At 38.6% G+C, this 23,217-nt stretch overlaps 1 protein-coding gene across 5 annotated transcripts in view; it reads right to left on the reverse strand.

Moving 5' to 3' along the window:
* GPR89A (G protein-coupled receptor 89A) overlaps positions 1-23,217 on the reverse strand; it is a 56,136-nt gene that overhangs the window by 14,308 nt on the left and 18,611 nt on the right. For 2 of the 5 annotated variants that reach the window (XM_005542128.4, XM_045383568.2), the window contains exons 6-10: positions 18,535-18,655; positions 17,283-17,363; positions 6,333-6,442; positions 4,020-4,108; positions 3,027-3,119 (exon numbers count right to left, since the gene is read on the reverse strand). In XM_005542128.4, coding sequence (XP_005542185.2) covers positions 3,027-3,119; positions 4,020-4,108; positions 6,333-6,442; positions 17,283-17,363; positions 18,535-18,655 — 494 coding nt within the window. Of the gene's footprint in view, positions 1-1,650; positions 1,843-3,026; positions 3,120-4,019; positions 4,109-6,244; positions 6,443-17,282; positions 17,364-18,534; positions 18,656-23,217 lie in introns of those variants that run through there. The other 3 variants (XM_073997497.1, XR_012415850.1, XR_012415851.1) reach the window with 3 other exon arrangements.

The following is a 23,217-nucleotide window of genomic DNA, read 5'->3' on the forward strand; positions in this document are numbered from 1 at the left end:
TACTTACATAACATTCTAGAAAATATAAAATAATATATAATGAGAGAAAGCAGATTGGCAGTCTGGGGACTAGAGGTGTGGGAGAGAGGCATTATGAAGGGACACCAGGAATCTTATGGCAGTAATGGATGGATGTGTTCTCTGTTTTGACTGTGATGATGGTTGTTGCATAGGTATATATGTATGTCAAAATGTACCCAGTTGTACATAAATATATGTTTGGTTTATGTATCAGTTATACCCCAATAAACCTGTTAAAAAATGACATGCTGGCTGGGCGCAGTGGCACTTTGGGAGGCTGAGACAGGTGGATCACAAGGTCAGGAGATGGAGACCATCCTGGCCAAGATGGTGAAATCCCATCTCTACTAAACATACAAAAAATTAGCCAGGCGTTGTGGTGCGCACCTGTAGTCCCAGCTACTTGGGAGAGTTGTGGAAGTCAGGGACCCTGAACGGAGGGACCCACTGAAGCCATGGCAGAAGAACATAAATTGTGAAGATTTCATGGACATTTATCACTTCCCCAATCAATACTCTTGTGATTTCCTATGCCTGTCTTTAATCTCTTAATCCTGTCATCTTTGTAAGTTGAGGATGTATGTCACCTCAGGACCCTGTGATGATTGCGTTAACTGCATAAATTGTTCATAAAGCATGTGTGTTTAAACAATATGAAATCCGGGCACCTTAAAAAAAGAACAGGTAACAGCGATGTTCAGGGAACAAGGGAGATAACTGGTACGTCTGACTGCCTGAGAGCTGGGCGGAATAGAGCCATATTTCTCTTCTTACAAAAGCGAAAAGGAGAAATATTGCTGAATTCTTTTTCTCAGCAAGGAATAGCCCTGAGAAAGAGAATGCATTCCCAGGGGTAGGCCTCTAAAATGGCCGCTCTGAGAGTGTCTGTCTTACACAGTTGCAGATAAGGGATGAAATAAGCCCCGGTCTCCCGCAGGGATCCCAGGCCTATTAGGATGAGGAAATTCCTGCTTAGTAAATTTTAGTCAAGACTGGTTGTTGGCTTTCAAACCCTGTGTCCTGATAAGATGTTATCAGTGACAACGTGTGTCCAGTGGGACATGAAACTTCATTAGCAATTTTAATTTCACCCCAGTCCTGTGATCTCGCCCTGCCCCCATTTGCCTTGTGATATTTTACTGCCTTGTGAAGCATGTGATTTCTGTGACCCACACCCTATTTGTACACTCCCACCCCTTTAAAAATCACTAATAAAAACTTGCTGGTTTTGCGGCTCAGCGGGCATCACAGAACCTGCTGACATGTGATGTCTCACCCGGACACCCAGCTTTAAAATTTCTCTCTTTTGTACTCTTTCCCTTTATTTCTCAGACCAGCTGACACTTAGGGAAAATAGAAAAGAACCTACGTTGAAATATTGGGCTGGTTCCCCGATATGGGAGGCTAAGGCAGGGGAATCACTTGAATCCAGAAAGCGGAGGGGTTGTAGCAAGCCGAGATCGTGCCACTGCACTCCAGCCTAGGCAACAGAGCGAGACTCCATCTCCGCCCCCGCCCCCCAAAAAAAGACATGCTTCCCTAGGCCAGGTGCGATGGCTCACACCTGTAGTCCCAGCACTTTGGGAGGCTGAGGTGGGCAGATTGCCTAGCTCAGGAGTTAGAAACCACCTTGGGCAACATGGTGAAACCCTGTGTCTACTGAAATACAAAAAAGTTAGCCGGGCATGTTGGTGCGTGCTTGTAATTCCAGCTACTTGGGAGGCTGAGGCAGGAGAATTGCTTGAGCCCAGGAGGCGGAGGTTGCAGTGAGCCAAGATCACACTACTGCATTACAGCTTGGGTGACAGACTGAGACTTCATCTAAAAACAAAACAAAACGAAATAAAAAACAAAAAAAGACATGCTTCCCTAAAGTCTGCATCTTAGGAAAATACCTTTTAGTAGCTTTGCTAACTGAACATACTATCTTCATTCATTCTCTCCCACTGAATGAATCCAGATTTTAAAATGTCATCTGAGTAGTACTGACATCAATTTATTATAACACTAGATCCTTTATATAATGAAAATCCTCATTCATCTACATTGATCAAAAATTAACTAACAAGCTGACAAAACTCCTCTTTGCACAAATACAAACCCAGCAGGAAAGTCATCAAACTAGGAAGTCAAATCAGCCTTTTCTGTAATCACATTGAAATCCATTAGTACCCAAGTCAGAGGTAAACACAAATACTGTACATAAAAAATATTATGAGAAAACCACAAAATAATTAGAACTATATGTACAGCAAATGAATTTATCTATGGAAATACATTTTAGAATTTATTGTGAACTTAATTTTTTAGATATACACATTATTAAAAAGGACAAGTAAATTCTGAGCTGAAGGTAGAAGCTGAGGTTATATACAGTCATGTGCTCATGGGTAACACAGAAAGGAGAATGTAAAGTAAGAATTGTTCACTCTCTCTATCTCTCTCTATAGATAGATAGATAGATAGATAGATAGATAGGGTCTCACTCTGTCCCCAGGCTGGAGTGCAGTGGCGTAATCTTAGCTCACTGCAACGTCCACCTCTAGGGTTCAAGTGATTCTCCTGCCTCAGCCTCCTGGGTAGCTGGGGTTACAGTGTCCACCACCACACCTGGCTAATTTCTGTATTTTTAGTAGAGATGGGGTTTCACCATGTTGGTCAGGCTGTTCTCGAACTCCTAACCTCAGGTGATATACCTGCCTTGGCCTCCCAAAGTGCTGGTATTACAGGCATGAGCCACTGCACCCGGCCTCAATTTAGATATTTCATAAAATAAGGCCTTATTAACAATTTCTGACAGAAGAAAAATGCAACCTCCCTTTTCTATGTAATCTAAAAAGGAGAGAGGATAACAAATGAAGCCCAGAGATGTGAAAGATCATGCTCTCTGCTGACTCAATCACATTTGGAATTTAGTTCAATATATCAGTCAAATCCACTCTTATCTCCCTGCCATTACTAGGAAAAAACATCTAAATTCTGACAATTAAAAATAACACACTTACCATGAAAATTTTCCAAACACAGTAAATAGAGAAAAAGTAACCAAGAAAATTAAAGTATTTCCCCTTGAAAGTTTTGGAGTATTCTATTCTCTCCTGGGGGAAAACAAACACAAAACATGGTTCTCAGCAAAATATAAATTTATATTCAACACAAGTATTCTTCCCTCTATGAATCACTGCTCAGGCTAAGTAAAAAAAACCATACACTGTAATAATATTAAACTAATAATAGTAGTTATGGCCAACACTTGTTGAATGCTTACTTTTAGCCAGAGACTGGAATAAACATCTTACATGCATTATCCACTTAATCTTCATACAACTCTTGTGAGATATGTTCTATTATCTTAATTTTACAGATGAGAAAATTGAGGCTTTGAGAGGTTCAATAACTTGCTCCAAGTCATACAGCTGGTGAGTAGGCTCAGGTCTATGTTTCCAAAGCCTATGTTAACTTCTATCCTATAAGGTTACTCCGGTAAAGTTATCCTAAAAAAGAACTAAAAGTTTGCAATCTTCACTAACAGATTTTGCATATTTAAATTATATTTTATTTTAGGTGTACATAGGAAAGTTACTTCTTGCAGTTTCGACACTTACTGATCGGGATCCTTTAAAACAGGGCTAGGCCATCCATGGCAGATAGGTGTCTACTGCTTTTAAAATATCACTAACTTATAAAGGAATAAAAGTAGCTACCATCTTTACCCCAGGTTAGTAGGAGGTGGTACGTGCCACCTTCCTAAATGTTGAAAAGCCTCTTCTGACTATCCCACCAACTGCTACTATTGAGAGTGTTCCATTAAGGATTTTGCTAGTGATAGGAGCAATTTCATGAAGAGTGAAGATCCCTTATCCCTAATGCTTCCTGGCTGATATTGAAGCTGTGAGGTATCTCTTGCTTGGCCACAGAGAAACCTAAAAAGCCATTTAGTCTTGTTCTCTCTTTAATCAACATGGTAAAAACCACACTTCAGTTTCCTTGCTCTGTACCTTGGTAGCATACAGATCAGCTGTTTCCAGAAAAAGCTGCCTGCTTAGTTCTTCCAAAGCATCCACTTCCTGTTGAATAAGAGTAAGATCTGATACAGAATGGGCATCAAGGTTTAAATCACATAGGAATTTCAAGAAATGGCAATGAGAAAGCATATACTTTTGGTTTTTCCTATAGTGGATTCCAGGAATTGCCTGTATTCTCAATTTCCTGTTTCACAGCCAGCAGTGCTACTTCAGAGCAACTTTCCCAACCTCTGACGCAGGTGTGTAAAAGCTTCTCCATCAAGAGCATCACCACCAAACAATTACCACTCAGTTTCTCTTAAGTCAAGCGGCTCAAACAGATGGTTTCATTTGTTTTTTGATTTATCTAGTTAGATTAAGTCAAATGTAATGTTCAAGATTGTAAATAGTTACATAATAATAACACCTCTAATAAAGCATAGTTGTGTCCTGTATTATCTGAATAACTATAATGTTAGAAAAGGGAACTAATACTTTACTGTGTTCTAATATAGGCTAGGATTTACAGACATTACCTTCTTTCCAAACATTATCTTCTTTTATATCTTATCTTCATGGGATTGTCTTATCCCATGGTGTTATCCATTTTGCACTAAGGAAAGTGAAGCTCAGAGAGTTAAATAACTTGCTCAAAGTCACACGATTAATTGACAGAGATGCAAAGTCAGATCCTCTTTTCCTCCAAAGCCTGCTCTTTCCATTACACTATGTTATTTTCCAATAACTAAATCAGGTAGAGTTATTATTCTCCCATTTAGAGAACAGGGACTCAGGGAGGTTAAATCATCCTGATATGTTTGTTGACTCATCACTAACACAGTTCAAACCTGTTATTGGCTTTTATAAACTTTTAAGTAATAAATACAGTAAATATAGCCCCTTCTAAAATAGAAGCACATACTTCAATCCAAACACTCTCTCCTCTCAGATTTTTCCCACTATTACCCAAATCAGTAAGTGCCCTTCAGTTCCTTCTTGAATAGAGGCTACTACTGGCATGGTTCAGGCCACCAAACAATATGGTTTAACTAGTTACATGTCTGTCTCTCCCATGATTAGAGGGTAAGCTCCTTGAGGATAAAGGCTGTACTCTAGTCATCATTTTATTACTTAGCACTTGGCCTGGAAATAGGAGATACAAAATAAATGTTTCTTGATTAAATAAATCTAAATTAATCCTTTTTCTTTCTCTTCCACAATCACCTTGCCTTTCTTTGATCTTATCTTCATTTGACACCAGGACATAAATCATAATTTGTAGCAAGAATAGACATCTTTCTGTAATTGAGGCAAAAGGGAAACTGTATTCCCCTGGGACAGAGAAGGAAACACGAGTATGCTATCTCATGTTTAGTTCCCCAAAGTTTTGACCTAATAGTGCCAGAGCCACACAGAAATTTGGTTACATAATTTGGGAAGTAGTTCAACATCATAACCAGTCAGGAAGAACAATTTATTAATCTATTAATCAAATCTCCTTTATTCTTTCTTAGTTTAAGACAGGGTCTAGCTCTGTTGCCCAGGCAGGAGTACAGTGGTGTGATCTGGGCTCACTGCTACCTCAGCCTCCTAAGTTCAAACAATCCTGCCACCTCAGCCTCCTGTAGTAGCTGGGACTACAGGCACATGCCACTAGGCCTGGCTAATTTTTGCATATTTTGTAGAGATGAGGTTTTGCCATGTTGCCCAGGCTCGTCTTGAACTCCTGGGTTCAAGTAATCTGCCCACCTCAGTCTTGCAAAGTGCTGGGACTACAGGGGTGAGCCACTGTGCCAGCCTCTCCTTGATTCTTTAAACCGAAATGTCGCTGGAGAAGCAGAGCTACTTAAAAATTGTTTAGGAATACTAATTACTTTAGAAATGGGCCTTTACCATCCCATATACAAGCCATTTATTTTAGGTAGCCATTATGCTTTATGGTGGTTTTTCAGAGTTGAGAAATGTAATAGTGTAGTGGAAAGAACTATGAAGAGGAGATCACAGTTACATTTCTAGCTTTGCCACAAACCACTGTGTGACTTAACCTCTCTGGGTCTATTTTCTCATCTGTGAAATGGAAAGACTGACTTTTTAGGACTGCTTCAGCTCAAAGACAATGATTTTATGATCTTGTGCGGGTGTTGGAAAGATGACTGTACACATGGTATTTCCTAAGCCTAGTAGCTCTTAGGAGTTTGGACTCTGATGTAGTCAGGTACCTTAGAAGGGACTATCCCAATACCACTTTTTTCTTTTGCTCTTGGTCCACAGTTGAGAAAAAGAATCAAGCAGAGAGACAAAGGATACTTTCACTTCCTGGTGCTGAAGTGGTAACACTTTTTATCATTCCCCAGAAACCTGATGGTTTGTTATGCACTTCCCCTTTCTGGAACATTGTTCTCCGTGCCATTGCCATCCTGAAATGAAAGAAAATATAAAGCCTCAGCAAGGAAGCATGGACCCTCACAGTCTAGTCCCATCTACTTTCCAGTCTCACAACTGCCTCTCATGTACTGAGCTGTTTCTGGAAGGATATTGATTCTGGAGTCCTACTTTTGCACTACTTACAACTGAAGGGAAACTATGTGGAAGCAATGTGGCCTGGGTGAAGAAGAACAGAATTTGGGTTAGGCAATAAATTTGAGGACTGGCTCTGCCACTTGGAAGCTGGGAGGTCTTAAGAGTTTTCATCTCCTCATCTCTGGATGGTTGTGAAGATAAATGAGATAATATATATGAATTAATGTTGTCAACTACAACGTGTTATACATAGTTTAATTACTACAGTTACCATTTAAAGACAAAATAAAACAGCTAACATACCTGGCCGGGCGTGGTGGCTCACACCTGTAATCCCAGCACTTTGGGAGGCTGAGGCAGGTGGATCACCTGAGGTTGGGAGTTCGAGACCAGCATGGGCAACATGGTGAAACCCCGTCTCTACTAAAAATACAAAAATTAGCTGGGCTTGGTGACCCATGTCTGTAATCCCAGCTACTTGCGAGGCTGAGGCAGGAGAACTGCGTGACTCTAGGAGGCAGAGGTTGCAGTGAGCTGAGATCACGCCACTGCACTCCAGCCCGGGTGACAGAGTGAGACTCCATCTCAAAAACAAAAAACAAAAAATAAAAAAAAACCCAGCTAACATACCTAACTAAAGGACCAAATACAGAGTTAGAAACAAAATACATGCTTTCTACCTTCTTTTTCAAAGGCAGACAAAAGGAAAAAAAAAAATAGCAAAGTTGCATAAACCTGTCCCCATCTAAAATATTAGTCTCTAAGTCCAATACCCTCACCTTCTGTAATCTGTCCTACAGCTGAATAAATCAACAGGAAACATATCACTCTTTGTCCTCTCAGTCTGTGGAGGACCAACTAGCACAGTGGTAGCTGCTGGCATGTCCCAACCCACCACAAAGGTATTAACAGGGTCCTAGTGAGGATCAAAAAAAAGATCATTTGTACATAATCGATTATTTAAAGGGTTTAATGGGCCAAGGCCTACAGGCATAAAATGAACTAGGATGAGTCTAATAAAAATAGAGTAGCAGGACCAAAGAAAAATGTAACTCAAGGTGGGTATTTTTGGGAGGCAAAAGATAAAAATGGTGAAGAGCAAGAAGCAGCGTTGGTATTTATGCCTGTGACTAATACAAACAGTACCAATGGTACCAAAGATCAAATGATATTTCTATGGGTGAAATTCTTTGAGTCATTAGCTAAAATGATATTAACAAGAAATAATGTCAGCCATGTTGATTTAACTGTTTCCTTTTGAAAATGACCTTTGCCTGGATACTGAGTGAATGAAACACAGCTCTTTTAGCTCTTTCTGCCTTTCTTCTAACTACACATCTACTATCACTCACCATTTTGGGAAGATGTAATAAACAACCAAGAAGAGGCTCAGACCTAGGAAGATTCTGACTTGTAAGATAAAGGCTCAGTAATTCTAGGTTTTTATATTTTCATAGTTGAAAAAGCTAGAACACATACATAAAGAAAGCAAGAGCTTTATTCCACTCATTTAATAGTTCATTTCAGCTTAACATGCAGGATTAAAGGAGGCAGTTGTGAGAGAGAAAGCACAGAGCTCATTTCTATTGTTCTTATTTTCAGTGTCTACAATGCAACAAACACTAATGACTGGCTGTGGAGTGGAATCGATTGAGTACATAAAGGTGACTGACACTGTGCTGTGGTCTCATAATAGGCAAAGAAGTGTAATCACTAGAAGTGAAAGTTAGAGGCACATAGACAAGCATGGCCTTGTTTTAAGCAATTCATTTTTACTTTCAATTGTATCAAGAATCTATTAATTCTAAACCAATTTTGCTCTTATCAAATGAATTGTAGATGAAAAAGAAATGATCATATATTTAAGAAGGTAACAATATTAAACCTTCTGAAACGTGAAAAGGAATTAAAAAACCCCCAACAATATGAGGTACTATAGAATTAGATTACCTTCATCTTCAACTTTTCTTTACTATCACCATTGCTATTGAATCTTTATAACGAGGGTAGCTACAAGAAATTATCTATTTGTTATTAGCCCAGCGTCATTTAAAAGTTCCTAATATGGAAAAACATATACACTAGGCTGAGGTTTGGTGGTAGTGTACAAAGCAGCAGCTAAAAAATGTCTATTGTGGTTTAAATATCAGTCAACTATTTTCTGGTCTCTGCTGTTTCTAGTAGGAAGTCAGCCATTATTATTTTTTTTTTTAGTTAAACTTTTGAAATAATTGTAGATTCATAATGTGGTTTTGACAAAAAACACAGAGATTCCATGTACCCTTTACCCAGATTTCCTCAACTGAAACATCTTGCAAAGCTCTAGTACAACCAGGATACTGACACTGATAGAGTCACAATACAGGACATTTCCATCACTACAAGGATCCTTCAGGCTGCAGCTATACAGCTTATCTCCCTCCCACCTCCAATTCCTTAACTCCGGCAACCATGAATCTGTTCTCCATTTCTGCCATTTTGTCATTTCAAAAATGTATATATAACTAGAATCATACAGTATATATTATTTGGGGATTCTTTTTTCACTCAGCGTAATTTTCTAGAGATTTATCCAGGTTCTTGCGTGTATCAATAGCTTGTTCATTTTTCCTGCTAAGTAGTATTCCATGGCATGAATGTACCACAGTTTGTTTAACCATTCAACCATTGAAGAATATCTCATTTGTTTCCAGTTTTGGAGCTACTATGAATAAAGCTGCTATAAACATTCAAGTACAGTTTTTTGTGTGAACATAAATCTTCATTTCTCTGGATGAATGCCCTGGAGTACAATTGTTAGGGTGTGGTAACTGCATGTTTAGCTTTTAAAGAAAGAACTAAAATGTGTTCCAGAGGGACTGTACCATTCTACATGGATGCCAGCAATGTGTGAGTGATCCAGTTGCTCTGCATTCTTATTAGTATTTGGTGTTGTCATTAATTTTTATTTTAGCCATTCTGACAGGTGTGTAGTGATATCTCAATGTGGTTTTAATGGCATATCCATAATGGCTAACAACACTGAATCCATAATGGCTAACAACGTTGAATACCTTTTCATGCGGTTATGTGCCATTTGTGTATCCTCTACAATAAAACGTTCATCATTTTTGCTTATTTTCTAACTGCACTGCTTTTTTTTTTTAATGTAAGCTTTGAATGTTTTTTATTCTAGATACTAGTGCTTTCTCAAATAAGTGGCTTGCAAATATTTTCTCCCAGTGGTAGCTTATCTTTTCATGCTCTTAACGGTCTTTTTTTTTTTTTTGAGAAGGAGTCTTGCTCTGTTGCCCAGGCTAAAGTGCAGTGGCTCCATCTTGGCTCACTGCAACCTCCGCCTCCCGCATTGAAGCCATTCTCCTGTCTCAGCCTCCCAAGTAGCTGGGATTATAGGCGCCCGCCACCATGCCTGGTAAATTTTTTTATTTTTATAGAGATAGGGGTTTCATCATCTTGGCCAGGCTGGTCTCAAACTCTGACCTTGTGATCCAGCCGCCCTGGCTTCCCAAAGTGCTGGGATTATAGGTGTCAGCCACCGCACCCGGCCTTAACCGTCTTTTACAGAGCAAAAGTGTTAAATTTTGATGGAGCCCAATTTATCAATTTTTCCTTTTATGGATTTTACTTTTGGTATCAAGTAAATAACTTTTTGCTTAGCCCTTGATTCCAAAGATTCTCTCCTGTTTTTTTTTTTTTCCCGAAAGTTTTATAGTTTTACATTTTAGTCTATTATCTGTTTTATTTTTTATTTATTTTTATTTTTGAGATGGCGTCTCGCTCTGTCGCCCAGGCTGGAGGGCAATGGTAGATTTCGGCTCACTGCAACCTCCACCTCCAGGGTTCAAACAATTCTTGTGCCTCAGCCTCCCCAGTAGCTGGGATTACAGGCGCCCGCTACCACACCTGGCTAATTTTTTGTATTTTTAGTAGAGAGGAGGTTTCACCATGTTCGCCAGGCTAGTCTTGAACTCCTGACCTTAAGTGATCCGTCTGCCTTGGCCTCCCAAAGTGCTGGGATTACAAGCGTGAGCCACTGTGCCCTGCCTGTTTTAATTTTATATAAAGTGTAAGACTTAGATTTAGATTCATTTTTTTAACCTATGGATGCCTAACTGCTCTAGCACCATTTGGTGAAAGGCCATCTTTCCTCCACTGAACTGCTTTTGCATCTCTGTCAAAAATTAGCTGGGTGTATTTGTGTATTTCTTTTTTTTTTTTTTTTTTTGCTCTGTTGCCCAGGCTGGAGGGCAGTGGAGCAATCTCAGCTCACTGCAACCTCCACCTCCTGGATTCAAGCAATTTTCCTGTCTCAACCTCCCAAGAAGCTGGGACCACAGGTGCATGCCACCATGTCCAGCTATATTTTGTATTTTCAGTAGAGATGGGGTTTCGCCATATTGGTCAGGCTGGTCTCAAACTCCTGACCTCAGGTGATCTACCTGCCTCAGCCTCCCAAAGTGTTGGGATTACAGGCGTGAGCCACTGTGCCTGGCCATGTGTATTTCTGGGTTCTCTTTTCTGTTCCACTGATCTATGTTTACCAGTACCACAGTCTTGATTATGGTAGCTATATAATATGTTTTAAGATCAGGTAGACAAATTCCTCTCATATTGTTCTTTTTAAAAATTGTATTAACTATTCTAGTTATTTTGCCTTTCTGTACAAATTTTAGAATAGTTTTGTGTATATCTACAAATAAATCTTGCTGGGATTTTGAAATGAATAACATTAAATTTGTATATCAATTTGGGGAGAATTAACATCATTACTATGTTGAGTCTCCCAATCTATTAACATGGTATGTCTATTTATTTGTATCTTCTTTTATTTTTTTCATTAGTTTTGTAATTTTCAGCAAACGAGTCCTGTATACATGTTTTGTTAGACTTCTACCTAGGTATTTCATTTTGTGAGTGATTGTAAGTAGTGTATTTAAACATTTGATGTCCACATGTCCATTGCTAGCTTATAGAAAGGCAACTGATTTAAAAAAATTTGATTTTCAAGATGGGGTCTTGTTATATTGCTCTCAGGCTGCATTCAAACTCCTGGGCTCAAACAATTCTCTCGCTTTAGCCTCTTGAGTAGCTGGTCAGGCGCATGCACCACTGCTCCTGACTACAATTGATTTTTGTATGTTTATTTTATATTCTACAATGTTGCTGAATAACCATTACTTTTGTTTTCCATTGCTGCTTTCAAGATTTTCTCTTTACTTTTATCTTTTAGCAGTTTCACTATATATACACGTAGGTGTAGTTTTCTTATGTTTTGGGCTGGTATTTCTTTAAATACTTTTTCTGCCCCTTTCCTTTTCTTCTAGAACTCCGACCACAAGAATGTTGGACTGCTTGATATTGTCTCCTACTGAGACTTTTGTTCATTTTTCTTCAATCTTTTTTTAAAAAAATATTTGTTTTTTCTTCTTTTTGAGACAGAGTCTCACTCTGTCACCTGGGGTGGGGTGCAGTAGTGAGATTGCAGCTCACTACACCTTCCGCCTCCCAGGTTCAAGCCATTCTCCTGCCTCTGCCTCCTGAGTAGCTGGGACTATAGGCTCCTACCACCACGCTCAGCTAATTTTTAAATTTTTGGTACAGACGGGGTTTCACCATGTTGGCCAGACCTCAAGTGATCCGCCTGCCTTGGCCTGCCAAAGTGCTGGGATTACCGGGCCATTTTTCTTCAATCTTTTATCTCTCTATTCTTCAGATTAAATAATTTCTATTAATCTATCTCATTTTTTATTTTATGTTTTGAGACAGAGTCTTGCTCTGTCGCCCAAGCTGGAGTGCAGTGGCTTGATCTTGGCTTACTACAACCTCTGCCTCCTGGGTTCAAGAGATTCTCCTGCCTCAGTTTCCCAAGTAGCTGTGACTACAGGCACGTGCCACCATGCCCAGCTAATTTTTGTATTTTTGGTAGAGACAGCATTTCACTATGTTGGCCAGGCTGGTCTCGAACTCCTAATCTCAGGTGATCCACCCACCTCGGCCTCCCAAAGTGCTGGGATTACAGGTATGAGCCACCATGCCCAGTCTGAATTTTTATTGATCTGATTCTTCTGTCATCTCAATTCTCCTGTTAAGCCCGCCTAGTAAAATTTTTATTTCAGTTACTATAGTTCTCAGTCTTTGGATTTCTATTTTGTTGTTTTTTAAAAGTTTCCATTTCTCTGTTGGGATTCTCTTTTCACTTGTATCACGCTTTCCTTCACTTTTTTGAATATATTTGTAATGGTTACTTTCAAGTCTTTGTTAAATCTATAATCTGGATCCACTTGGAGTTAGTGTCTATTGGCTGCTTTTTATCTTGAACATTGGTTATATAGTCTTGTTTCTTTACATGTCTAGCAAGTTTTAGTTGAAGGTAATATGTTGTAGTGACTTTGGAATCTGTTTTGTTTTTCTGAGAACTGTTAATTTTTTGGTACTAGTAAGCAGTTAATTTACTTAGACTCAAACTGTGAAATCTGTCATACCTGCAGCAGCTAATGTTTCTGCTCAGTTTCCTGGTTTCTAGCTTCTCCTTTTTTAGCCTATCTCCCTGACAGTCTCCACTGAGCTTGAGCTTGTGTAGGGTAGTGGTAGTCTGGACAGATTCTATAGTCGTATTTTAGGGCTTATCCTCTCTGTGGATCTTTTGCTTCTAGGGATCTCTCCTAAATTTTCAATTGCTTTGCCAGTCCTGAGTTCTACCCTCTGACACCTCAAGCCAGTAAGGCTTTTACTTTCTGTTATCCAAGCTGTGTGTTCAACCTGCACATAGCTCAGAAAATGCACTCAATCAAAGGCACAGTAACCTTGCAAATCACACTAAGAAGTTCAGTATATCAAGGGTAGACTCTCTTCCAGTTTCTGCCTATTTTCCCTCAGGCTCTTCGGTGTTTACCGTGGAAATACATTATTTAATGATGACACAGGGATTTGGGAAGGGTTTATACTGAGATTTTTGGATCTTAGTCCTTCTGCATTTCCCTCATTTCCAAAATTTCCCCTTTAAATTTTCAGTTACTCAGCTGATTTAAACTCTTATCAATCTGCACGCTTGAGTGGGTGCTGGGAGGGTGGGTGGTGGCTGAGGAGCACTTCCAGGCAAGAAAGCCATAAACTTGCAATAGTTACCTGATGCTCTTCTCAAATTTCTACCTGCCTCTGTTCATTTTCCAGTGACTTCAAATACTTGCTTTTAACATTTTTTCCAGTTTTTATGATTTTCTGTAGAAGGAATGGCTTAAATTCTTTCCACTGTCATTTCCGGAAGTTTCCTCTATTATCATTTGACAGTGGGTGTGGCTGGTGCTGAAATTTCACTAGTGAATATGTTTCTTCCCCAATCCCTACAAAATTTCAAAGAGATCCTAGAAAAACTAATTCAAGGTAGAGGTTAACATTTTTTCCTCCACTGTTCCAAACGGGAAGACATATGCCTCTTTCCTTCTCCCACTTTAAACCATTAACTTTTTTGTACATAACAAATGTTACTTTTCTTGTATGTCATCTCACTATGGCCCTCTACTGTTAAGGTAAAAGATGGTTTTCTGGTCACTACTGCTCCCCAACTATGACTATTTGCAAAAACAGTTTTTCTTTTTTAATAAACAAATTTTTATTTTGTAAAACCACTTGCAAACAACAAAAATAGTTTTTCTATATTGTGGTAAATGGCAAGGGCACTGTATGAATCCTAAGGGCCCCAGTGTTGTCACATTAGCTGTCTATCTGCCCTGTAAGTTCCACTGGCTAAAGGACTGTGCTAATGGGGTCATGTTGGGAGGCTGATTCTTCTGTGAGCCACTCAAATTAATAAAACCTACTGTCGGACCACAAACCATTCCTGATCCTGACCAGACAATGCATTATAGGGGAAATGGGCTATAGTATGTACAGATCAGAGTCAATTCCTTAGCAGTATTAGTATGAAATGGCTTAAAAGTATACATCCACACTTGACATGGGTCACAACTTCACTTTTTTTTTTAGACAGAGTCTCGTTCTGTCCCCCAGGCTGCAGTGCAGTGGTGCAATCTTGGCTCACTGCAACCTCTGCCTCCCAGTTTCAAGCAATTCTCCTGCCTCAGCCTCCCAGGTAGAAAAAATTCAGGGCAATAAGGCTGGGCGTGGTGACTCACGCCTGTAATCCCAGCACTTTGGGAGGATAAGGCGGGTGGATCACTTGAGGTCAAGAGTTTGAGATCAGTCTGGTCCAACATGGTGAAACCCCGTCTCTACTAAAAATGCAAAAATTAGCTGGGTATGGTGGCACGCCTATAATCCCAGCTACTCGGGAGGCTGAGGCAGGAGAACTGCTTGAACCTGGGAGGTGGAGGCTGCAGTGAGCTGAAATCACATCACTGCACTCCAGCCTGGGCAACAGAGAGAGACTATGTCTTTAAAAAAAAAAAATTCAGGACAATAGACAATATTCCATTCTTCGAATACAAAAGTTACATACCAGTCCATGAGCACGGACTATCTTTCCATTATTTGTGTCTTCTACAATTTCTTCTATTAATGTTGTATAGTTTTCAGTGTCCAGGTCTTTCTTCCTCCTTGGTTAAATTTATTCCTAAGTATTTTTTCTTGTAGCTATTTTAAGTGGGATGGTTCATTTTTGGAATGTTCATTGAACATCAATATTGTTAAAATGTCCATAGTACCTAAAGCAATCTGTAGATTTAATGTAATCCCTCTCTATCAAAATTCCAGTCACTTTTCATAGAAATAGAAAAAATAATCCTAAAATGCATATGGAACCAGAAAAAACCAAATTGCCAAGGCAATCATGAACAAAAGAACAAAGCTGGAGGCATCATACTACCTTATTTCAAATTACACTACAAAGCAATAGTAATTAAAACAGCATGATACGAGCATAAGCACAGACTCATTGACCAAGGGAACAGAATAGAGAACCCAGAAATAAACCCACACATGTATGGTCAATTGATTTTTGACAAGGGTGCCACATGTACACACTGGGAAAAGGATAGTCTTTTCACTAAACGGTGTTGGGAAAACTGAATATCCATCTGCAGAAGAATGAAATTGGACCCTTATCTCACTCAATATATAAAAATTAACTCAAAATGGACTAAACACTTAAGCCGGGAAACTGTAAAACTACTAGAAGAAAATAGGGGAAAAACTACACAAATTGCTCTGAACAATAACTTTTTAGATTTAATCCCCAAAGTGCAGGCAATTAAAGCAAAAATAGACAAACGGGATTACATCAAAATAAAAAGCTTCTGCGCAACAAAGAAAACAATTAGCAGAGTGAAGACACAACCTACGGACTGGAAGAAAATATCTGCAAGCCATATGTCTGATAAGGGGTTGGTATACAAAATACATAAGGACCTCAAACAACTCTATAGAAAGAAAACAAATAACCTGATTTTTAAATGGGCAAGGAACCGGAATAGACATTTCTCAAAAGAAGGCATACACATGACCAATAGATATATCAAATAATGTTTAACATACTAGCCATTAAGGAACTGCAAACTAAGACACAATGAGATATCACCTCGTACCTGTCAGAATGACTATTATCAAAGGGGCAAAAGATAAAGAATGCTGGTGTGGACACTGAGAAAAGGGAACCCTTATTACATTGTTAGTGGAAATGTAAATTAGCACAACCACTATGGAAAACATTGTGGAGGTTCCTACAAAAACTGAAAATGGAATTGCTGTATGATCCAGCAATCCCACTTCTGAGTATTTACCCAAAAGATATGAAATTAGTAAAATGTCAAAGAGATATATGTACACCCATGTTCACTGCTGTATTATTTACAATAGCCAAGTTATGGTATCAATCTATATGTCCATCAACAGAAAAATGGATAAAGAAAATATGGCATATATAGACAACAGAATAGTATTCAGTCTTAAGGAAGGAAATTCTTTAATTTGTTAGTGGAGAACACCATGCTAAGCAAAATGAGTTGGACACAGAAAGACAAATACTGCATGTTCTCACTTATATGTGGAATCGAAAACAATGAACTCAACAGAAGCAGAGGGTAGAATGATGGTTACCAGAGGCTGGATGGGTGGGAGGAATGGAGAGACGATGGCCAAAGGGTACAAAGCTTCAGTTAGACAGGAGGAATAAGGGTTTTTTTCTTTGCGACATACTGTACAGCATGATGAATATAATAAATAATAAAGTATTGTACATTTCAAAATCAGTAAGAGTAAATTTCAAATGTTTTCACCACAAAAAAATAAGCATGTGAACGGATATGTTAATTAGCTTGATTTAATTATTCCGCTTTGTATGCCACAAATATACACAACTATAATTTGTCAATTTATAATTTAAAAAATTTAAAAAATTCTAATTTATCTAAGAAGAATGATCTAAATTCAAGAAATGAGATTGAATTTGAGAATTTTCTTTCACACAAAACACAATCTTTTTAAAAAACCTTTTTATATTTTTAATTTTATTATTATTGTTATTTTAAAGGGATGGTGTCTCACTATGTTACCCAGGCTAATCTTGAACTTCTGGGCTCAAGTGATCCTCCGTCTTGGCCTCCCAAAGTGCTGGGATCACAGGTGTGAGCCACTGTGTCCGGCCAACACTAAATCTTTGATAGTACTTTACCTTATAATAAAAATGAATAAGATAAAATTCCCTGCCAGCACCAATTCATAGTCAAATTTTCTTGTTGAGAAATTGTAACAGAGTCCAGATGTTTTACAGTGTTGATATCTTACCTTTTCTTTTTGCTTACGATCATATCCATGGTTTGGAGCAGTCGCCGTTCCAGGGCTAGAATATCTGTGTCAGTCACGTTCCTACAAAAAGCACAAACTGCTAGCGAAATGTTTTGGGATTCCACTCTTGGGCATGATACTGTATCTGGAGAGATACACAGACTTTAACTTTGCCCACTACTTTTTTCTAGAAAATAGTAAAATAACCATAATAAACTAAAATGCTTTTGCTCTCATTTCTTACAGCTAATCCTCTGGCATCTCAGAGAAATGGAATTTACCCAGCTCTCTTACAGTTTTTCTTAGCTTTGATCCAGTGACATTTTTATATATATATATTTAAATATTTTTATTTTATTTTTTATTATGCTTTAAGTTCTGGGATACATGTGTAAAACGTGCAGGTTTGTTACATAGGTATACACGTGCCATGGTGGTTTGCTGCACCCATCAACTCGTCATTTATTTATGAAAGAGTCTTGCTCTGTCACCAAGGCTGGAGTGCAGTGGCGTGATCTCAGCTCAGTGACATTTAGGATGTATGTTTAAGCACACTTTTAACTTGGCATTGTCTTCTACTGTTCTATTAATACTTCTAGGAGGAACTAAACTGCTGAAGTTGGGGTTGGTTTATACTGCTGGTCACTAGAAATGTGCCTTTAAAAAGTGGGAGGGGAGTGTCAGATTGAAATTTGCCATTTAATTTAACCATCATTCTTAGCAAACTATCACAAGAACAGAAAACCAAACACCGCATGTTCTCACTCATAGGTGGGAACTGAACAATGAGATCACTTGGACTCAGGAAGGGGAACATCACACACAGGGGCCTATCATGGGGAGGGGGGAGGGGGGAGAGATTGCATTGGGAGTTATACCTGATGTAAATGATGAGTTGATGGGTGCAGCACACCAACATGGCACAAGTATACATATGTAACAAACCTGCACGTTATGCACATGTACCCTACAACTTAAAGTATAATAATAATAAATAAATTAAAAAAAAAAAAAAGAAATTTGCCATTTAAAATATAAATGAATGTAGGACAAATAGCAAAGGCAAGCAGTACAAGTGATAAGACTTATTTAGAAAGATTTCCAGGTCAATGCCCATAGGGACAGAGAAAGAGAAAAATAAAAAGGCAGTGTCATAGATCTAATATATAATCTTAAAGATGGTGGCATAATATGACATATGTATTCAAGAAGTAATGGGGCAAAAAAGAAAGGATGCAAAGCGCTCTGTTACCTGAGGAAGTAAGACATGTAAGTGTATGGGCAGTTGACAGCACCAAATCCAGAAAGGAGGGCCATGAGAGTCACTCCAATCACACCAACCCGGCTGATGAGCTGTTCTATGGATAAGATCCCTGAAAACATCAAGGCACATTAATCCCAGGTAACACAGATAAAATGGCTCTCATCTGTACTGCAAAAGGAAACATTACTGAAAACATTAACCATTACACATAACTAACTCATACAAGCCAACTTTTAATTATTAATGTGTAGATGATAATAAAGAGTATAATATACTATAGTATATAGAGTATAATATATATAGTATATAAATATAGATAATAGAGTATAATAAATATACTAAAAGTTTACTGATTTTCCTCTTGTCCCATATCTTCAGAGTGATCTCTTTTATTGGGTGATAACAGTAAAATAATAACAACAATAATTACAAATAACAATCATTGACTGTTTACTTTTGGTAGCATGAATGCTAACAAAGCAAAGTACTTTTAGTAAAAGCATCGGCAAAAAAAACTAGACATGTAAATCTGCTGGAAAAGTATAAATAGCAGGAAATACTTGGTGCTAGTTATCTTTGATATATATGTATTTCCCCTAAGGTGATACTCTCTTGCTTTTGTCTTATTCTTTTTTGCATCCAATAAACACAGAATTCATCTAATAAATGAGCTACACTTATAGATGAATAATTCAAAGGCAAACACATCATTGTTAGATTATAAATCGTATCCTAATTAATCAATTGTTTCACATCACTTGAGAATGCTGAAAATCAACTTAGCAGTGAAAATAAATACTGCTGGTTGATGTATTTGGGATAAATGAGAGAAAGCAATGCTGAAGAATAACTCAGTAAGTTTGGCGTTGCAGAAAAAGAATGGTTTTAGTTGGTTTTCACTTTTATTTCTAGGATAGAATTCACTTCAGCCATCCACTCCTATGGTCAAATGCCAGAGCTGTAATTCAGGAATTCTGTCAGCTTCAAAACCGAAAATTCCAATATTCTTTTCTGACTACTGGCCTCCCTTCCTAGTCTTCAAGTTCTCTTTCTCCTTTATTTCCACTACACTCGTTGCAGAGGTCAGTGCACTGCTTCTCCATTCTTCACCTAGCTTGGACTCCAGGCTTGCTGGCTTCAAATTCTCTCACCAGGAGCCTCAATCTCCTACAATCTTCCTTTTGAAGCACTAATCCTACAAATTCCCAACTCTGGATCGGTCTAACACTCTGCCTTCCCTGTGCCCATGTTTTGCTGCCTAAAATTGCTAGAATGCATATTGATTTTGGAGCCATTACAAATGTATGGTCTCCGGTCCTAAGAGAGCTCTCACACTACTGACTAATCCTTATCTTGCCCTTGGTCAGCCATCTCTCTCCATTGTCTTTGTCAGTTACTCTTTATTTTTCCTACCTTTGTCCTTCTCCTTTGCCAATGTCCTTATTATAAAAGACATAAGCTATTAGACATAAACTACCTTCACTCTACTACAAACTACCTTCACTCTACACTATGGTCATAAATTTTCTCCTGGTTGCCAAATTCAACATTTTCCAATTCTTGTTTTATTGGCTCTTTTATAACATTGAATATACATCTGCAATCATCCTCCCAGCTTGTCTCCTTCAGAACAAAGTAGCATCCAAAGTTGACTTCTCCACTTCTGCTTCTGATTTTCTCTGGGCCCTGGGAACTGTCTCATCCTTTTATGTGAGTTCTGGGATATTGCTGGTGATAATCTTGGTGCTATTTGTTTTTGGTTTTCTGTCATGGGGGTAAGTGAAGCCAGCTTGCTCCTACGCCACCATCTTGGAACTAGAAGTCACCATACTTTTGATTGTATTCAATCCCTTCCACCTCTTTCAGAGTCTTGTTCCATCATCTATCTCCTCTCTCTTGTATATTCAATATTTCCTTCTTTGCTAGTTCTTTCTCTTTAGTTTCAAGTCTCTTTTCTAAGAGAAATTCTGTTCTTGGCTTTGAGTTTACCTCTAGTTACCAATCCCCATCTATTTCTTCCTTAATAGCCAGGCTTCTTAAGAGAAGTTTCTAGTTATTGTCACCTTTTCTTCACCTCCAGTTCATTCCTTAACTGACTGCAATCCAGCTTTCTTCCCATTCTTCTACATTGAATGAAATCACTTTCACTAATAATTGTAATGGCAATATAATAGGTAATATGCATCAAGCACATGCTATGACTAGGCACTGTTCTAAGCACTTCACATGTTCTAATTCATTTAACCCTCATAACAATCCTACGAGGTAGATATTATTGAAAACCTAATTTTACAGATGAAGAAATGGAGGCACAAAGAGGTTAAGTAACTTAGTCAAGGCCACACAGATAAAAGGGGCAGAGTCAGGTTTCAAGTGCAGTCTAGCTCCAGAGTCTGGGCTTTAACCACGACAACACTTTGGTAATAAGTTTTCTCCTGGTTGCAAAATTCAACATTTTCCAATCCTTGTTTTATTGGCTCTTTTATGACACTGAATCATTTTTGTTTAAAATTATTTTATCTTCTTGGCTTCCACAACATCATTTCTCAAGGATTACCCTTTCACTGTTCTAACTGCTTTTTCTCAGTCACTTCTTGCTCTGTATGGACCAGAATTCTCTCTTTCATTTCAGTATACACATTTTTTGGTTGGGTGATCTCACCAACTTCCCCAGCTTCACCTAATGGCATTTAGTTGATGATTTCTAGTTGTTTAGATTCCTGGAGTCATCTCTATGAGGACTGATACATGTATACTTTTTCCCTAAGCTCCTGATTTGTACATCCAATTGCTTATTTAACATCACCTGGATATGCATGGGTAACTCAAATTCAGCATATACCAAACTAAAATTATCTTTCCCCTCAACTTGTTTCTTCTTCTGCATTATCTTAGAAAATGACACAATCACCATAATAATAAAATCTATGCACTATACGATTACTCTCCATTCACCTTTCCTTGAATATACCAAGGTCTTTCTGCCTCAGGGCTTTATGTGATGTCTCTTGTGCATTCTTGGTGGGTCTTCCTTTGGTCTTGTCCTTTAAATCTCAGCTTAAATATCACTGTCTCAGAAAGGGTGGATCTAACTACTTATACTACATTATCTGCATTTTTCTCTATCATAGCAACCTGTTTGCTCCTTGATGACAATGATCATTTATTTATATATTTACCTCTTTACTGTCTAGTTTCACCCACAAGACTGTAAATTTCAGGGGGGCAGAAACCAAGTTTGTTTTGTTTGTGGTTTATTTCCAATGCTTAATTTATATAAAGTAGATGCTCAATAAATATTTGTGTAATGCTAAATGAACGAAGAAATCCTCACCTAAATTCTGTTGATTCTACTTGCTATATACCTCTTGAATTTGCAACCCCTTTACAAGAAGACATCATGTCTTATTGATCTTTGTTTTCCTTACTGCCTGGCACATAGAAGGTGTTCAACAAATGTTTGTTGACTATAACATCACTCAATAACATAAAAAAATCCAAGGGATTAATATGGGTTATTAAATAAGAAAAAATGAACAAATTCCCCACTTTACCTTTATTCCTTTTAACATGATGTCTTTGTCCTTTTATTACATCTTTTTATGATTTAAAGTACTTTGTAGATACTATTTACTTAAATCTCAGCATTTCTATGAAGTAGGAGTCAGTCATCATTATCCCCATTTACCAGTGAATACATGGAAAGTCAGATGAATAAGGAGACTAGCAGAAGACCATTTCACCTTTGCCACCTGCTCACACAGATTCCTTACAGTCTTTTGTAATCTCTCTGACTCTTTCCCACTAAAGACATTCCAAGGTTCAGGCACCACACAAGAAGTACTTTTATGGATTTTTTTTTTTTGAGTCTCGTTCTGTTGCCCAGGCTGCAGGGCAGTGGCATGATCTCAGCTCACTGCAACCTCAGCCTCCTGGGTTCAAGCAATTCTTGTGTCTCCAGCCTCCGGGGAGTAGCTGGGATTACAGGCATGCGTCACCAGGCCTGGCTAATTTTTGTATTTTTAGTAGGGATGGGGTTTTGCCATGTTGGCCAGGCTGGTCTCTAACTCCTGGCCTCAAGTGATCTCCCTGCCTTGGCCTCCCAAAGTGCTGGGATTATAGGGGTGAGCCAACCTGCCCAGCCCATTTTTTGGGTGGTCTCCACAGCAATAAACAACTACAGTGGTTGTTGGGACAGTCCTGGGAAAGCTCTAGGAAGGTAGTGTAAGGCTGGTTGCTTCTTGGCTACCATCTTAACTTTTCTTCCTCCTTACTTATCTTAGAGGGTTAAGTAAATTAAGATACCTGAATATTCAGTCATAAAACTGTAATGCCTATTGGAGTACGATGGAAAGAAGAAAGCTGAAACTGTCTCCCTAGCTTTCTCTCTCAGTGTCCTTTTCAGGGTCATCCCACAGAATTTAGAAAAAGGGGTGGATTAAAGGACAATGGATACAATGGCCTTCATCTTCCCTTTGGTGTGTCCTGGCTGCACTGGTCATGTGAGCTGAATGCACACAGGAGAAAGCTGGAGAAAGGTGTCAGAGTCAGGTCTTTGTATTGCATGTGAGCCTGTGTTTGCCTTGTCAGCAGCCCTGGGGCCCTTTTGTAACTCTTCTCTCTGACTTCTACCATCACAGATAAATGTGTCTGTCTGTGGGTTTCTTTGAA

This window comes from Macaca fascicularis, chromosome 1 (genome assembly GCF_037993035.2).
Source record: "Macaca fascicularis isolate 582-1 chromosome 1, T2T-MFA8v1.1".
NCBI classification, from domain to species: Eukaryota; Metazoa; Chordata; class Mammalia; order Primates; family Cercopithecidae; genus Macaca; species Macaca fascicularis.